The sequence below is a fragment of the Podarcis tiliguerta genome (assembly GCF_965153285.1).
Source record: "Podarcis tiliguerta genome assembly, chromosome: 10".
Classification (NCBI taxonomy): Eukaryota; Metazoa; Chordata; class Lepidosauria; order Squamata; family Lacertidae; genus Podarcis; species Podarcis tiliguerta.
This window is the reverse complement of record NC_139543.1, coordinates 9,199,733-9,213,038: the sequence shown is the minus strand read 5'-3', so window position 1 is coordinate 9,213,038 and position 13,306 is coordinate 9,199,733. Positions and strand designations below refer to the sequence as shown.

The following is a 13,306-nucleotide window of genomic DNA, read 5'->3' as shown; positions in this document are numbered from 1 at the left end:
AAAATTGCATATAAGAATGTGTTTATTGGGAGAAATTAACACTAAAATTTCACGAGGATTTATTTTCAAATCGCAGATTGCTGCAGAAATGTAGAGAGCTGAATTTAAGATAAATGAGAAGATAAGATAAACGAGAAACTGAGAAGACTGAAACCGACAGATGCTTCCATCCCTAATGTCATTCCCATGTCAATGTAGATATTTAATCTGCCAAATACAGAAAGTACAAAAAAGAATGCCACTCCTCAAAACAAGCTAAAGTGATGTGCATCTAGATTCAGTAACAGAAAATTTAGAATTTAGGAGTTTGGAAGCCATCTAGTGCAGCTGCCTCCCTGCTCAAAGCAGGAATCCAGTCCAAAAACTGTTGGGTTCAAGATGCTGTGATTTCCCAGGAATATAGTCAAGACTAGTAAAAGCCCATTAGTGTGCTAGGTTAGGATGCTAAGTTTAGGCAAAGTGCGGTTCTTAACCCTAAATCTTAGGGGGCTGCTGATCTGTTGTTGTTCTTGTTAGACAAAAGGTTTCGGAAATGTATCGGCAACCTGACTTTCTGGACCAGTTCCCTGACCTCAACAGTGTGATAGAAGGCATTAGGAAAGATGCTGACCATCTGTCTGAAACCCTGCAAAAGATGTCTGAGCTGCATCAAAGGAATTATTACATGCACCTCCAAGGTAGGAAGGGCCAATAATTAAAATTTATTAAATTACATGGGGGTGGGGGGGAACATCACCACAACCCCTTGTAGTGCAGAGGTTTCAGACCTTCAAAATTTATATTTAAATTCTAACACTTAATTTATCAAGGTGAAAACTCGGTTGCTAGTCCTCTTGAGCAGCTTGAATGTCCCATAGCGATATAGTCATTCCAAATTTAACGATGTTGCATTGTTTCAGAAAGCAAGCTAAATCTGAGAAGTCTGCCTGGGTCCTGTGATCCCAGGAACTCTCAGGCCCCTCTGCAGCTCATGTTTAATTTGTTTTCTTTTTTTAACGTGCATGTTAATTGCACTCATGCAATTAATGTCAACCCAGTTTAGTCCTTTGCAAACCCATTTAACTGAGGAGCAAAGGAGGAGCCGTGCAATGCAATCACATGCATAGTTGCTTAGAAGTAGGACCCACTGTATATGGGACACGGGTGGCGCTGTGGGTTAAATCACAGAGCTTAGGGCTTGCCGATCAGAAGGTTGGCGGTTCGAATCCCCGCAGCGGGGTGAGCTCCCGTTGCTCGGTCGCTGCTCCTGCCAACCTAGCAGTTCGAAAGCACACAGTACAAGTAGATAAATAGGTACCACTCCAGCGGGAAGGTAAATGGCGTCACCGTGCGCTGCTCTGGTTCGCCAGAAGCGGCTTAGTCATGCTGGCCACATGAACTGGAAGCTGTATGACAGCTCCCTTGGCCAGTAAAGTGAAATGAGCGCCACAGCCCCAGAGTCGTCTGCGACTGGACCTAACAGTCAGGGGTCCCTTTACCTTTACCTTAGGACCCACTGTGTTCAGTGTGGGTTCCTTCTCGGAAACTGGGCACTGGACTGCAGTCTTCATTGCAAGTGAATTCCTTTGAAAGCAAAAGAAGTATTCCACTTGACCACAACAGGAATTTGGGTGTGTGGGTGGGAAACCCATGTAAGCTTCTGTTTCCCCTGAAGAGTTTTGGTCGAAAGCAAGTAAGTGTCTCAGATTATTCTGTCATGCCCACAGAAGTGGGAAAGACGAGTGATGATCATGCACATCAAATTCTGTTTCACCGTGAGTGCGGCACCAGGCATGGATGCAAACACTGCTCTGTGTTTCTACGTTTGACTACTTTATGAACTAAATGCTAAATCAGGGGTCAGCAAACTTTTACAGCAGGGGGCTGTAAAAGTCCCTCAGACCTTGTGGGAGGCCGGACTATATTTTTTGAGGGGAAATGAACGAATTCCTATGTCCCACAAATAACCCAGAGATGCATTTTAAATAAAAGGACACATTTGACTCATGTAAAATCATGCTGATTCTCAGACCATCCACAGGCCAGATTTAGAAGGCGATTGGGCCGGATCCGACTGCCGGGCCTTAGTTTGCCTACATATGTGTTAAATGCATCTAGTTTAAATGCATCACTTGAAGTTGTGTGTGCATGGCTGTGTACACACTCCCGTTTACGTTGCATCCACCACCAGTTTTGGAAGCAGTGTACACAATCCACATCTATCCTGTCATTTTTTATTGAAATACTATGTTTTGATGCATTCTTCTCTGAATTGGGCGGGGGGGGGGGGAGCATAACCTAGCTATGTTTTAAGCAGACAAAGTGTACAAAAGCATATGTGTGTGTTTCACTCTCAATGGCTATTGTAAAGGGACCCCTGACCATTAGGTCCAGTTGTGACCGACTCTGGGGTTGCGGCGCTCATCTCGCTTTATTGGTCGAAGGAGCCGGCGTACAGCTTCCGGGTCATGTGGCCAGCATGACTAAGCCGCTTCTGGCGAACCAGAGCAGCACACAGAAACAACGTTTGCCTTCCCGCCAGAGTGGTACCTATTTATCTACTTGCACTTTGACTTGCTTTCAAGCTGCTAGGTTGGCAGGAGCAGGGACCGAGCAACGGGAGCTCACCCCGTCGAGGGGATTCGAACCACCGACCTTCTGATCGGCAAATCCTAGGCTCTGTGGTTTAACCCACTGCGCCACCCGCGTCCCTTAGTTTGCCTACATATGTGTTAAATGCATCTAGTTTAAATTCATCACTTGAAGTCGTTTGTGCATGGCTGTGTACACACTCCCGTTTACTTTGCATCCACCACCAGTTTCGGAAGCAGTGTACACAATCCACATCTATCCTGCCATTTTTTATTTAAATACTATCTTCTCTGAATTGGGGGAGGGGGGAGAAGCATGACCTAGCTATGTTTTAAGCAGATAAAGTGTACAAAAGCATATGTGTGTGTTCGCTCTCAATGGCTATTGTAGGACCTATTTTGTTTCAGAACCGTGGTGTAAGGAAAAGTGGATTAACTCTTTCCTCCTCCTGCCACAGTATTGGGGCAATTATCTCTCTGAAGCTGCTATTACCCCAGGAGTAAGAATTTCCATGAGTTCCAGTGCAAACCTCCATCCCTGGGCTGATAGCAGCTTTGGGTGGGGGCTGGATGATTTTCATCAGACCTGTGATAGAGGAGGAAAGGGTTTAAACTCCCTCCTCACATACCATGATCCTGGCAACAGCTACTACCTTCAGGGACAACTGACACACCATGAGTTGGGATCTCAAAGAGGAGAGCCCATTTATTTCAGTGGGTCCCATCTTCAATATATGAAATGAAACAAGGCAAGTAACATTGTCATTTGATTCAGATTCCCTCAACAAAATAAATAACTATTACCAAATAACGTTGTCGGCCGGAGAGAGAATCAGTGGCTCAAAGTCTGTCCTAACACATGGAGGAAAAACCAGGAGTAATACATTTCGCATGTTAGATGATCTAGTTTCAAAAGAAAGCGCTGCACTGGGGCAGCTGAAGTTGTTCAACACTTCAGATATTCAACATCTAAATGAGAAGGTAAGTATTAATTCCTCACAGGAAGTATAACTTTACTGCTCATAATGAATAATTCAGCCATCACAGCATGGCTGGTGAGACATCATATGTATTTGTTTTATTGTGTAAATTGCTCTGAAAAGAATATGTTCTTAGTCAGTTTGGAAGGCTTTGACTGGATAAAGAGGAGCATAAATTGTGAAAACGAATAAAGCCAACCTGTAAACCACAGCGGCAAAACTCTGCATTTTTGCTAGAAAGTGAGCCCCATTAAACTCCAACAAGTCATATTCTGTAGTAAATGTGGTTCATATTGAAATGTATAAATAAGAAAAATGCTTATTCACAGTTACTACTGGAAATGCATGTCTGGTGTGAACAGGGTTTAACGTCTGCAAGAGAAGAAAATGCTTTTATCATCGCATCCAGTGTTCTGGAGTGCCATAGAAACTTTTTTAAGGGTTCCTTATTGGAAACATTAGTAATGCTGTCCTTAGAGACTTTGGGAGGAATTCAACATCACAGTCTTCTGATTGTTCTGTCAGTGCAAGCATTTCTGCTTGCAAAACTGAATTATCACCCCTCCCCTCTACCAATGCACTCTTCTGCGGGTTCTCCTGACCCCCCAGAGCAGATTGGGGAGAGGTGTGAGGAGCAGACAGTGGGGAGAAAGGGAAAGCCCTGTTGCACTGGCTTCCACTAGCATGCTAGGTTAGTTGAATCTGGGCCTATGGGTTGTATCCAACACTCATCCTAGAACGATTGAAATGAATGGTCGTAAGCTAGTCATGTCTGGTAACTTCAATGGGTGTACAATGGATACAATGCTGGGCATTTACCACCATATAGCTTCTGCTGCAGGGGAAACTTGGTTGTGTTCCAGCCAGTGTGGTGTAGTGGTTAAGAGCGGTAGTCACGTAATCTGGGTAACTGGGTTCGCGTCTCCGCTCCTCCACATGCAGCTGCTGGGTGACCTTGGGCCAGTCACAGTCTCTCAGCCCCACTCACCTCACAGAGTGTTTGTTGTGGGGGAGGAAGGGAAAGGAGAATGTTAGCCGCTTTGAGACTCCTTAAAGGGAGTGAAAGGCGGGATATCAAATCCAAACTCCTCTTCTTCTTCTTCTTCTTCTTCTTCTTCTTCTCGGGGCCAAGTTAAATGTGACATTTCTTCTCTTTTCTTTGGCAAAATGCAGCTGCACAGCAAATCTCAATTCACATTAGATTACAGTGAGGCACAACAGGCCTAGTTAGTGCATTGTGCACACCCTGAAAGTTGTTGAGCTTTTTTCTACAAAAACGCAATTTTTGTTGTTGACTTGCCTAAGATCCAGGACAAAGCGCCTCCTTGCGGAAGTTCCCACCCAGACGTCAATTCCACCTTTGAAGTTCCGGAAAAATCCGGACATATGGCAGCCCTCCCTAATCCATAGCTCAGATTGCTTTGCAAATCAGTGTGGGGTAGAAAGTTTTTGAAAAACCATTAATTTAAAAGAAGGCTTCATATTTCACCTTTCTGAGGTAGATGAAGAGCATACAAATGTAATGTTTTCAAGCTCTCTTCTAGCACATTTCATTCATATCATGTTGTATTATTGCTTCCTTCAACCAGTACATTTGTTTCGATGCAGATATGTGGGTTACCAGGAAACTTCCCTTGCGGTGTATCAGATTGTGGTGGGGCCTTATGCCGAGATAGCCAGGGAAACAGACATTGTGGCGGCCCAAACTGTAATGGAGCACTCCCTCTTTCTACAAATGCTATCAGAGAAGGACGTCAGACAGTCCTGTTGTTAAATAACTTGACCAACCAAATGCAAGGATCTGAAGAGAAGGTACCGCATGTAACAGCAATCTTGTGTGTTTCAATGTAAACTTATTGAACATAGCACATTTGAGCTACGAAAGGTTTTTACAAAATTCTATTTTTCCCCCAAGATATGCCAGTATCTTATTATATCTACAGTATTGAAATGTAGGTTTTTGTATGTTACTACATTTTCGTTTTGCTATCTTATTATGACTTTGTTTTTATAGTGTTTGTTTGAAATGCATCCCTGTTTCTTTGTTGAAAGCCGCTTCTAAGCATGGTTGTTTTTTGTGGGGAAATGGCATACAAATAAAATGAATGAATGAACGACCCAACCCTTAGGCTCCTTAAGTATGGCTTTGAGAGTTCCAGATTCAGATGGGCCCAGAAGTTACAAAAACAAATGGCCTTATTACACCCGATGGAACCATCTTATCAGTTAGGGATGTCAGATGTAGAAACAGGTTTAGGAAATACGAATTTGCTTTGTCAGGGAAAGTTAAACTTTAAAGAGATCAGTTCATTATTTAAATATCTGTCTACATATGTATCTACACTCACAGATTGAAAGCGTAAGGAAAATGACTGGGGATACCAAAAAGAAAGCCTCGCTGATGGCCGAAGAGCTGGAGAAAAATAAAGATCAAATAGAAAGGGAAAGAGAAAACATCAAAGAGCTCATCAAGAGATTGAAGAACTTTCTCTTAGGCAAGTATGCTTGAAACCCATATTTTGATCCACCTGCCTTAGATATATCTGTTGTTGTTGTTTAGTCGTTTAGTCGTGTCCGACTTTTCGTGACCCCATGGACCAGAGCACGCCAGGCACTCCTGTCTTCCACTGCCTCCCGCAGTTTGGTCAGACTCATGTTTGTAGCTTGCAGAACACTATCCAACCATCTCGTCCTCTGTCATCCCCTTCTCCTTGTGCCCTCAATCTTTCCCAACATCAGGGTCTTTTCCAGGGAGTCTTCTCTTCTCATGAGGTGGCCAAAGTACTGAAGCCTCAGCTTCAGGATCTGTTCTTCCAGTGAGCACTCAGGGCTGATTTCCTTAAGAATGGATAGGTTTGATCTTCTTGTAGTCCATGGGACTCTCAGGAGTCCCCTCCAACACCATAATTCAAAAGCATCAATTATTCGGCGATGAGCCTTCTTTATGGTCCAGCTCTCACTTCCATACATCACTACTGGGAAAACCATAGCTTTAACTATACGGACCTTTGTTGTCTCTGCTTTTTAAGATGCTGTCTGGGTTTGTCATTGTTTTTCTCCCAAGATAATATCTGTATATTCATATTATATGTTAGACCAAGGATGTTGGGACTTAAACTGTTCTTTCTTCACTTTTCCAAGAGGAGAGTGCCCCACCAGAAGACATAGAGAAAGTTGCAAACTATGTCCTGGGCCTCCAGTTGCCAGGGTCTCCCCAAGAGCTAAGCATGGTGCTCGACAAACTCAAGAGCCTCATGGCACACTGCGAGGTCTCCCCGACAGAGGTGAATGGGTTAAGTGAGCAAATGGAAGAGGCACAGGGACTATTGGCGAAAGCACAAGAAGCTGAGTAAGTACAAGATTGCCTTCCTTTACAGTCCTGCCATTGGGTGGGAGAGATTGGATGTGGCTGAGCAACTGCTACACAAAGCCATGCTGACTGCTTCCCGGCTGAATCGGAGATGAAGTATGAGATATACTCGGAGTCAAGAGTGGATTTCATGCTCTATTCAGCTCATAGTGGTGAGGAGGAATGAAAGTTCCCCCAAAGTATCTGCTTTATATACATTATTTACACAATGGGCTGCACGTGATTGGCTAATTCCAGAATTCTTCTGTGGGCCAATCAGGTTGTGGATTCACTTCCATCTGGAGCTGGATTGGGTGGCTCCTGCCAACCAATCATACTGCTGCATTGTTCTAGGACCAATCAGACTGCTGCATTTTGGATCCTATTGTTCTAGGACCAATCAGACTGCTGCATTTTGGATCCTATTGTTCTAGGACCAATCAGACTGCTGCATTTTGGATCCTATTGTTCTAGGACCAATCAGACTGCTGCATTTTGGATCCTATTCAACTCAGTACATACAAAGGAGTAGCTTTTTCTCAATTGTCCCTTTCCCCATTCCACCTCCCCACTGACTGTAAGGGGAGGGAAATTAGCTATGCCAGCTCCAGGCCTGACATACTTTCAGTTCTGATTCACGGGAATATCAGAGGAACAAGCGTGTTTTGGAACCTGTAAATCCAAAGGAGCCCCATCCTGCACCCTCAATATACCCATGGAAGACCCTGATTCAGGTCCTACCACCAGTGGCACATGTACTCCAGTGAGTTTTCCACTGGTCTATTGTGTGGTCCTTCATGGACATAAATGCTGCGCTTATGACCCAGTCAGTAGAACAGCATTCATGCCACCCCCAACAATCTCTCAGGTAGCCTTTGGCTAACTTTTGGACCATTGTGTTGTGTTTGTGATTTGGAAACTATCCCTAAATCATAGAAAATTGTATATCTGTCTGCCTTTGTTTTACATTCTGAAGCAGTGGCGTAGCGTGGGTTATCAGCACCCGGGGCAAGGCAAGTAATTTGCGCCCCCTAACCCGTGGATTTGTGCCCCCTAACCCATGGATTTGCGCCCCCTAACCCTAACCCCCAGATGTTACGCCCGGTGCGCCCAGCCCCCCCTGCACCCCCCACGCTACGCCACTGTTCTGAAGTGCATTTTCAGCCCCACAATGGGTAGACCGATGTGAACTAAGTCATCGAAACATTCTATAAATATACTCTTATACTAATGTTCTTGCCTCTCTCTTTCATCCTCTATTTTTATTGTAAGCTCCTTGGGGCAAAAACCGATTGTTAGAGCTCCATGTGTGTGTGTGTTGCATATCTATATCTAACTGTCTATCTCAGTGCCGTTTTTATACTTCTGAAGATCTGGGTTTTTTTATTACTTAGGGAAGTAGCAAAAGGTCTCCCAACACCTGATGAATTGATAAGCAGCTTGAAAGACATTGAAAATATTCAACGGCAAACCGAGGATGACTTTGCAAAGTTAAATGGAACAATAGAAGAAACCAAAGCAAAGATCGCAAAGGTATCCTCTTTACAGTTAACTTTCATCAGAGGCTTTTCAAAAGCGAGTAAGAGAATGTGCCAACAAGAGAATTTCACTAGCATTTATTTTCTTAGGCTTCCAGTTCTTCATTCAGTTGGCTTCAACCCATTATCAAAGCAGTCTGTGGGTTTTTCTTTTTAATAAGTTATTGAAGTATTGCATCAGTGTATTCCTATCAGCTTCTACAAATAACAAAATTGCTCTTGTTCTTTTTGCCACGTGTTTTCACATATTTCTGTCTTAAAGGGGGGTAGGGTAGGATGAAGCGGCCAAGTATTTTTCGCTTTCAAAAGACTCCCTTTATCACTGTTATTTCTCTGAACTTTGAACTTCGGCATAGTAGTGGGGTGGACCAGATGCCAAATCCCGCATGGCTCCTGTTGATTAAGCCCTACCATTCCCATTTTGGAGCTTATTCCTGTCTCAACTTTGTGGGCCATATCAGTCAGGTGGGTGGGAATAGCCTGGCGGAATGAGTTGCTTAGATAACAGTGTTCCTTCCCAAACTGGTGCTGACAGAGGAAAATAATTTTTTATACCAGGACAGTTTTATTATGTGCTCCTCCATAAGTCTGTTCTATCCCATTTCTACATAAATCTGTGATTTTTGTATTTTAAAAATCCTTCACCAGCAGGTACCAGGTTGGGTTATAACAATTTTTAAATGCATTTTTTAAAAAGCATGCCAGCTTTTAGGATACATCCCCCCATGCCCTGGTAATTTATTTATTAACTTGCTAACTTGATTTGCTATTTAAATAATGTACCTCCCATCCACACTATAGAGTATAGCTATGGAATCCTTGCTTAGTCTGTTTTGTGCATCTGAAGGAGCAGACCCATTGAAATTACTGGGCCTAAGTAACTTAAGCCCATTGATTTCAGTTGGTCTCCTCCAAAATTGTCTTGTTGGGTAATGAGTTACAAGCATCCCGTTGATTACATGATGATTCTTCTGCAGGCTGCGGACCAAATGAACAAGACGGATGGTGAATTAGTGGACTTTTCAGAAAAGCAGTCAGAGCTGGAAGATGAAATCGCTTCCTTGAAGACAAAATTGCAGATGAGCAGGGGCCAAGTCACCAATGCTAAATCAGAGGCCGAAAAAGCACAGAATCAAGCTGTAGCGACTAATAAGGTAATGCTGTAAGCTCACAATTTACACGGGGGTTATGTTCTGAGAGGGACGCGGGTGGCGCTGTGGGTTAAACCACAGAGCCTAGGACTTGCCGATCAAAAGGTCGGCGGTTCGAATCCCGCGACGGGGTGAGCTTGTGTTGCTCGGTCCCTGCTTCTGCCAACGTAGCAGTTCGAAAGCACGTCAATGTGCAAGTAGATAAATAGGTACCACTCCGGCGGGAAGGTAAAAGGCGTTTCCGTGCGCTGCTCTGGTTTGCCAGAAGCGGCTTAGTCATGCTAGCCACATGACCTGGAAGCTGTACGCCGGCTTCCTTGGCCAATAAAGCGAGATGAGCGCCGCAACCCCAGAGTCTGCCACAACTGGACCTAATGGTCAGGGGTCCCTTTACCTTTACGTTCTGAGAATCCCACCTAAAGAACACCCAAAATTGTGTTCTTCACACTGGCAACTGTGTAAAAAAAACCAGACAAACACTACAGTTAAAGGCACTGAATTGCTCTATATCCAGATTACCAGCAAACCTAGACTGAAGGAAATTTAAAAAGTTAATGACCTCAAGCTGTTGCAAATCTCCGATATCACGAGTTCAACACAAGCATAGTCTCAGTATGGGATTGACTAGAATCATTTTGCGGCTAAAATGGGGCGGGGATTGGCATCTCAATTGGCCTTAAGCCAATATATTGTCCTATCTCTAACACCATTTTGGTTTGTTGCAAATAAAATATTTTAATCAATTCATGAAGTAGGCAAATATACCTTTGGCTCAAGCATCCCTTGTATAACCCCTAGTGGAAAGAAATAAGTGCAAAAGCCGGGATACCATATTTGAGTAGAGTACAACCAATCACATGCTATAATAATCTCAACGTCTTATCATCGTGGCAGAGAACAGGAAAGGGAGAGAATCTACACCTCCCAGGGGCCTTGCAAACCATCCAGGAACCCTGCAAGAATAAAATGTTAGCTGTGTGCCATTAAGGAATGGTGGGAGATGGTGGAATGAATTTATATGACTTTAGTGGAAATATGACAAGGATTTGAGATTTTAGGATTTAAGGGTATAAGATTTAAGGTTTTTCTCCTTTCTCCTTTTATTAGATTGGAGTATAGATAATCTTTTAGATGTTGATGGGAGGATAAGGTTTAAATGGATTAAGATAAATAAGTGAGTAAGCAGTGAAAGATGGAAAGAATTTGCTGACTTAATTAGTAATTGGAATACAAAAAGGGAGGTGGGAGGAGATCGAGGAAATAAGTTATTGAAGGATGGAATTTTGAACAATGGAAGTGTTTCTTTTTTAAATGTTTTTGTTTTTTGTTTTTTTTCTTCTTTTGGTGGGGTGGAGGTGTGTTTTTTTATGTATTTTCAATTTTTATCTTTGTTTTTTCCCCTTTATTCTACTGTATTTTGTCTCTTTCAATTTTTTTGTATTTGTGAAAATTGGAATAAATATTATTCAAAAAAAAAAAAAGAATAAAATGTTAGCTGTTTGCCATTAATCCACTTTAATTTCATTCAGATTCTGATTGACCTGAGATCTTTCCTCTCTGTATTGGAATTCACAAAAATAAAAGTCAGAAGAGTATTCTGTTTTGTTTTTTGTTTTGAATGTATGTATAATAACAGCATTAATGAAGTCTGAAGGTGAAAGTCAAAAAGGATAGTTGGACTCTCCCTCTTTCTTAACATGTTGAATTACTTATTGAGATTTATTTTTTTTTTTTTACTGCCAGAAATAATATGTTTATTTTTCTTCCATAGTGCTATTTTTTCTTCAGTGACAATGTTTATTTTTTGGCCGTAAAAATTGTTACTTGATTAAACCTTTAAAAAGCAAGCAAGCAAACCCAGACAACTAAATTTCGTAGCAGAGGTATAAAAAAACAACAACACTTTTCATTGGGAAATATTGTTGTTACAGGAATTTGCTAATCTTAAAAAAGAATATGCCGGTTTACAAGAAAAGCTCAAAGCCAAAGGCCTTCCATTGGAAACCTTAGAGAAACTCAATCGGTTGAAAAATGAGGCTGAGAAACTGGCTAAAGAGACTGAAAAGAAAATGAAAAGAATAGCAGGTATATATATTGCATTTACATATCCACTCAAGGATTCTTGCATGTTCCTCAGTGAATTATCGAGGGTCCCTCAATGAGAATATCAGTAATGGTGGAAAAACATCCCAGAAACATAGGTTGTCTTCCACCACTGGTCTTTTCCTACAATACACAGCCACAGGGAATGTTCTAGGTCAGGGGTAGGAAGACTCCACGCTTGAGATGCACCAATACAAGCCAGGTACAAAATAGTGGCTCAGTGGAAAAAAACAATTACAGTGGTACCTTGGTTTAAGAACAGCTTAGTTTGTGAACAACTTGGATTAAGTTTGTGAACTTTGCCTTGGAAGCAGAACATGTTCCGCTTCCTGTTGAGTGTGTTCCATTTGTAAATTGAGTCCCCCACTCCTATGGGAAAGCCACTCCTGAACTAAGGGGGGGGGGGTTTGCGGGCTCACGCCCCCATCCACATTTTTGCGGGGCTGGCGCCATATCCAGTGTCTGGGTTGCAAGACGGCAGCCCTAATGCAGAGGTTCCTTGACTGCCAAGCCAATATGAAAAAGAGGTCCTTCAAAGAAGAAAGTTTGGAAACTCGCAGTTTTTTGGGGGGGGCAGTGATTTACAAGGATTTTATTTACTTAATTGTATGTAACCACCTGATGTTTTCTTTTTTTAATTTCAGATTTGGAAAATAAGATACAGGATCTGAACCGGATTAAACAAAACAAGGCTGATCAGCTGAGACAACTGGAAGATCAAGTCACAGCTATCAAAGATGAGATTATGCAGCAGTCAAATAAATATGCTATTTGCAAAAGTTAATGAGTCTAATAATCTAACAATATAACTGTAAATGAGCAAAGAGCTTTCCACAACCGCTTTGTAATGATGAACAGTTTATAAATTGTATAATTATAACATCTAAGGTGATGTTGTGTGGTTTACTGTGCTAGTTTTTGACCTTTATGGGGGTCGGTACTTTGAAGAGCTGAGGTACACTACAGTATATGGTGCTTTGCTGCTACACCAGGCACCTCCAAACTCGGCCCTCCAGCTGTTTTGGGACTACAACTCCCATCATCCCTACCTAACAGGACCAGTGGTCAGGGATGATGGGAATTGTAGTCCCAAAACATCTGGAGGGCCACGTTTAGGGATGCCTGTGCTACCGTTATTTAGAAACTTAAAGGATAGTTTTCTTCTCACACACTAGGTGGCAGCAGGAAACTATTTAAAATTTTCATCTAGGAATGACTTTAAAGCATATTATTATTTCCTTTTTTTTAAAGTAAATTACCACACAAGAGGAGCCTGTTCAATCAGGCCACTGGCCCTCTAGTACTGGATCTGTTCTCACAGTGACCAATCAGATGCCTGTGAGATGCCTGCAAGCTGGACATAAGCTCAACAGCATATTAGCAATTTAGGACAATTTACTCTTTTAGCACAAATTAATGGCATGTTGTTGTTGTTTAGTCGTTTAGTCATGTCTGACTCTTCGTGACCCTATGGACCAGAGCATGCCAGGCACTCCTGTCTTCCACTGCCTCCCGCAGTTTGATCAAACTCATGCTGGTAGCTTCCAGAACACTGTCCAACCATCTCGTCCTCTGTCGTCCCCTCCTCCTTGTGCCCTCCATCTTTCCCAACATC

The 13,306-nt window shown here is 42.5% G+C and overlaps 1 protein-coding gene across 3 annotated transcripts in view; it reads left to right on the top strand.

Annotated features, from left to right (window-relative positions):
* Positions 1–12,578, top strand: part of LAMB4 (laminin subunit beta 4) — a 70,285-nt gene extending 57,707 nt beyond the window's left edge. For all 3 annotated transcript variants that reach the window (XM_083399278.1, XM_083399279.1, XM_083399277.1), the window contains 9 exons: positions 517–677; positions 3,346–3,551; positions 5,159–5,362; positions 5,901–6,045; positions 6,692–6,899; positions 8,294–8,432; positions 9,415–9,591; positions 11,520–11,673; positions 12,336–12,578. In XM_083399278.1, the coding sequence (XP_083255404.1) occupies positions 517–677; positions 3,346–3,551; positions 5,159–5,362; positions 5,901–6,045; positions 6,692–6,899; positions 8,294–8,432; positions 9,415–9,591; positions 11,520–11,673; positions 12,336–12,475 (1,534 nt within the window). In that variant the 3' untranslated portion in view covers positions 12,476–12,578. The remainder of the gene's footprint in view (positions 1–516; positions 678–3,345; positions 3,552–5,158; positions 5,363–5,900; positions 6,046–6,691; positions 6,900–8,293; positions 8,433–9,414; positions 9,592–11,519; positions 11,674–12,335) is intronic.
* The last annotated feature ends 728 nt before the right edge of the window (positions 12,579–13,306 follow it).